The sequence below is a fragment of the Triticum dicoccoides genome, chromosome 6A (assembly GCF_002162155.2).
Source record: "Triticum dicoccoides isolate Atlit2015 ecotype Zavitan chromosome 6A, WEW_v2.0, whole genome shotgun sequence".
NCBI classification, from domain to species: domain Eukaryota; kingdom Viridiplantae; phylum Streptophyta; class Magnoliopsida; order Poales; family Poaceae; genus Triticum; species Triticum dicoccoides.
Genome location: NC_041390.1, coordinates 544426806 through 544429875, shown reverse-complemented (window position 1 = coordinate 544429875; position 3070 = coordinate 544426806). Strand labels below are relative to the sequence as shown.

The window sequence follows — 3070 nt, the reverse complement described above, 5'->3', positions numbered from 1 at the left end:
TCGAATCTCGAGCAAGTAAAATACCAATGACAAAGGGAACAACGTATGTTGTTATGCAGTCTGACCGATAAAGATCTTCGTAGAATATGTAGGAGCCAATATGAGCATCCAGGTTCCGCTATTGGTTATTGACCGGAGATGTGTCTCGGTCATGTCTACATTGTTCTCGAACCCGTAGGGTCCGCACGCTTAAGGTTTCGATGACAGTTATATTATGAGTTTATGAGTTTTGATGTACCGAAGTTAGTTCGGAGTCCCGGATGTGATCACAGACATAACGAGGAGTCTCGAAATGGTCGAGACATAAAGATTGATATATTGGACGGCTATATTCGGACACCGGAAGTGTTCCGGGTGATTTCGGAGAAAACCGGAGAGCCGGAGGGTTACCGGAACCCTACCGGGAGAAGTAATGGGCCATATGGGCCTTAGTGGAGAGAGAGAGGGGCAGCCAGGGTGTACTGCGCGCCTCCTCCCCCCCTTGGTCCGAATTGGACAAGGAGAGGGGGGGCGGCGCCCCCCTTTCCTTCTCCCTCCCCACTTCCTTCCCCCTCCTAGTAGGAGTCCTACTCCTACTAGGAGGAGGACTCCTCCTGGCGCGCCAATTGAGGCCGGCCGGCCTCCTCCCCTTGCTCCTTTATATACGGGGGCAGGGGGCACCCCTAGACACACAAGTTGATCCACGTGATCATATTCTTAGCCGTGTACGGTGCCCCCTTCCACCATAATCCTCGATAATATTGTAGCGGTGCTTAGGCGAAGCCCTGCGACGGTAGTACATCAAGATCGTCACCACGCCGTCGTGCTGACGGAACTCTTCCCCGACACTTTGCTGGATCGGAGTCCGGGGATCGTCATCGAGCTGAACGTGTGCTAAAACTCGGAGGTGCCGTAGTTTCGGTGCTTGATCGGTCGGGCCGCGAAGACGTACGACTACATCAACCGCGTTGTGCTAATGCTTCCGCTGTCGGTCTACAAGGGTACGTAGATCACACTCTCCCCTCTCGTTGCTATGCATCACCATGATCTTGCGTGTGCGTAGGAAAATTTTGAAATTACTACGTTCCCCAACACCGACAGCCGGTTGGGGCATTCCGGAGAGCTTCAGCTAACGCATATGCCATCGATGGACGTCGCAGCTCGTTCGGGCGCGAACAAGCACTGACACTAGAGGCGCCTGGGCTGCCCACAACCTATTCGACGAAACGACACAACAAGACTCGATATGTTTTTGTTGCTCCTCCCCAATCAACTTTGCATATGCCATGTTTAATGTTTTGCAAAGACTGTTAGTTCATTTGGGACATGATCAATGCTTGTAAACCATCATAATTTTAGGAGTTTACCATGTTGGACATGATCAATGATAGTCATGAGCCGACCAAATGGACTACGAGTTGGGGGATCCAACTTGCCATTCATTTGAAGTTGGGACAACATCAAATCCCAATCTGAGCAGCAAGAATAATAAGCCAAAGACGACAAAGGCAAAAGGTCCGGCATTCTCAAACTTTTGAGGATATCTTATTGGTTAAATCTTGGTTGGCCACAACAATGGCTCCCATATATGGCATGGAGCAAAAGTGAAACAAGTATTGGAAGAAGATTTGGAAGAAATATCATTAACAAAATCAATATGTGGAGTGCATCTTATCATCACCAACCGCAATGAGGCATCTCTCTAACATCGACGAGGGATCATTCAAGGGGAAGTAAACAAGTACGTCGACTACTATTCACAGGTGATTGGCTGCCCTCAAGGTGGGATGGGAGTGGCAACTCACGTAAGCTAAATTACGTCATCTTGTCATCATTTGCATATACTTATTTTTTGCATTCTCATTGTCATACATATTTTGTTTGCTAGACGGTGGCGGTGGCCACTATGCATCAAGAAACGGACAAGCATCCATTTGGTTTTAGCCATTGTTGAGTTGATATTGAATGGCAAACCAAAGTGGACACATCTTGTGGCCGATCTCAAGGCTAGCAAGAAGAGGAACGATGGCTCAAGCTCCCACCAATCAATTAGATTGGACGGAGAAGAGGAAGATGTTGTAGTGGAGAATGGAAGAACCACTGTGACAAAGGATAACCGGTAAGTGATGGGAAACAAGTGGGAGAAGGCGAGGGCCTCTCGTGACGCCATGACTACAAAAATGTCCTCCACATGGATGAGCATTTTTTTCTTCTGTTAAGCCGAACAAGAAAGAGGAGAGGTACAAACTCATGTTGGATGCGTAAAAAGAGAGGATGGATTGGCACCGGGACATGGCAAACAAGAAGCTGCAAATTGAGACGGAGAAGATTGAGTTAGAGAAGAAAAAGACGGCGATGAAATGGGAGCTCGAAAAGGCCAAGATATTTGGAGAGATTGGGTTTGAGAATGAGAGGTTGAAAATCGCACAAGGCGGTAGATGCCAAGATAATGTTGGCAGACGAAAGCCTCTTTGATGAGTATGCAAAGAAGTGGCTTGTGGGGATGAAGAAGGAGATCAACGAGTGTAGGGAGTACGAGGCGGTGAGGGCGGCTATGGCAACAGTGGAACAGGAGGCAAGGATGCAGCCGGAGCAGGAGGCAATGATGGCGGCGGAGCAGGCCGTATGGATGGTGTCCGACGAGTGATCCGGCCAGCCAGCGAGTGAACCGTCACGCTCGGACTTTGACCTCATTTTGGCATGTCCGGATTGTTGAACTATGATTTGTTTTGCTTTGTCGTATTTGTTTCGAACATGTGAATTGTATCGTATGATCTACGTACATGGATTGCATGGATTCGAGAGCCCGCATTTGAGGTGTGTGGATATAGGGCAGCCCAAAACGAGGGGCGGGAGCATAGATCCAAACATCAAACACCTTATAAGTTCAAAAAAAAAACACCTTCCGTCCTCCCCCGCTCGTGTCGTGTGCCCGCGCACGGTGTTTCTGCCCGCGAACAACGCGAACCTATCCTTTTCTTTTCTTTCCTTTTTCATCTCGGCGAACAACACGAAGCTCTATCCTGTGTTCTGTACCCATCCATCCATCCTTCCTTCCTCCCACACTACAGAAAAGAAAATTCCAATCCAA

The 3070-nt window shown here is 48.6% G+C and overlaps 1 protein-coding gene across 1 annotated transcript in view; it reads left to right on the top strand.

Moving 5' to 3' along the window:
• Positions 1 to 2428: 2428 nt before the first annotated feature.
• The window catches only part of LOC119315970, a 4969-nt gene continuing 4327 nt past the window's right edge, over positions 2429 to 3070 (top strand). Inside the window, exon 1 of the mRNA XM_037590392.1 lies at positions 2429 to 2602. Coding sequence (XP_037446289.1) covers positions 2429 to 2602 — 174 coding nt within the window. The remainder of the gene's footprint in view (positions 2603 to 3070) is intronic.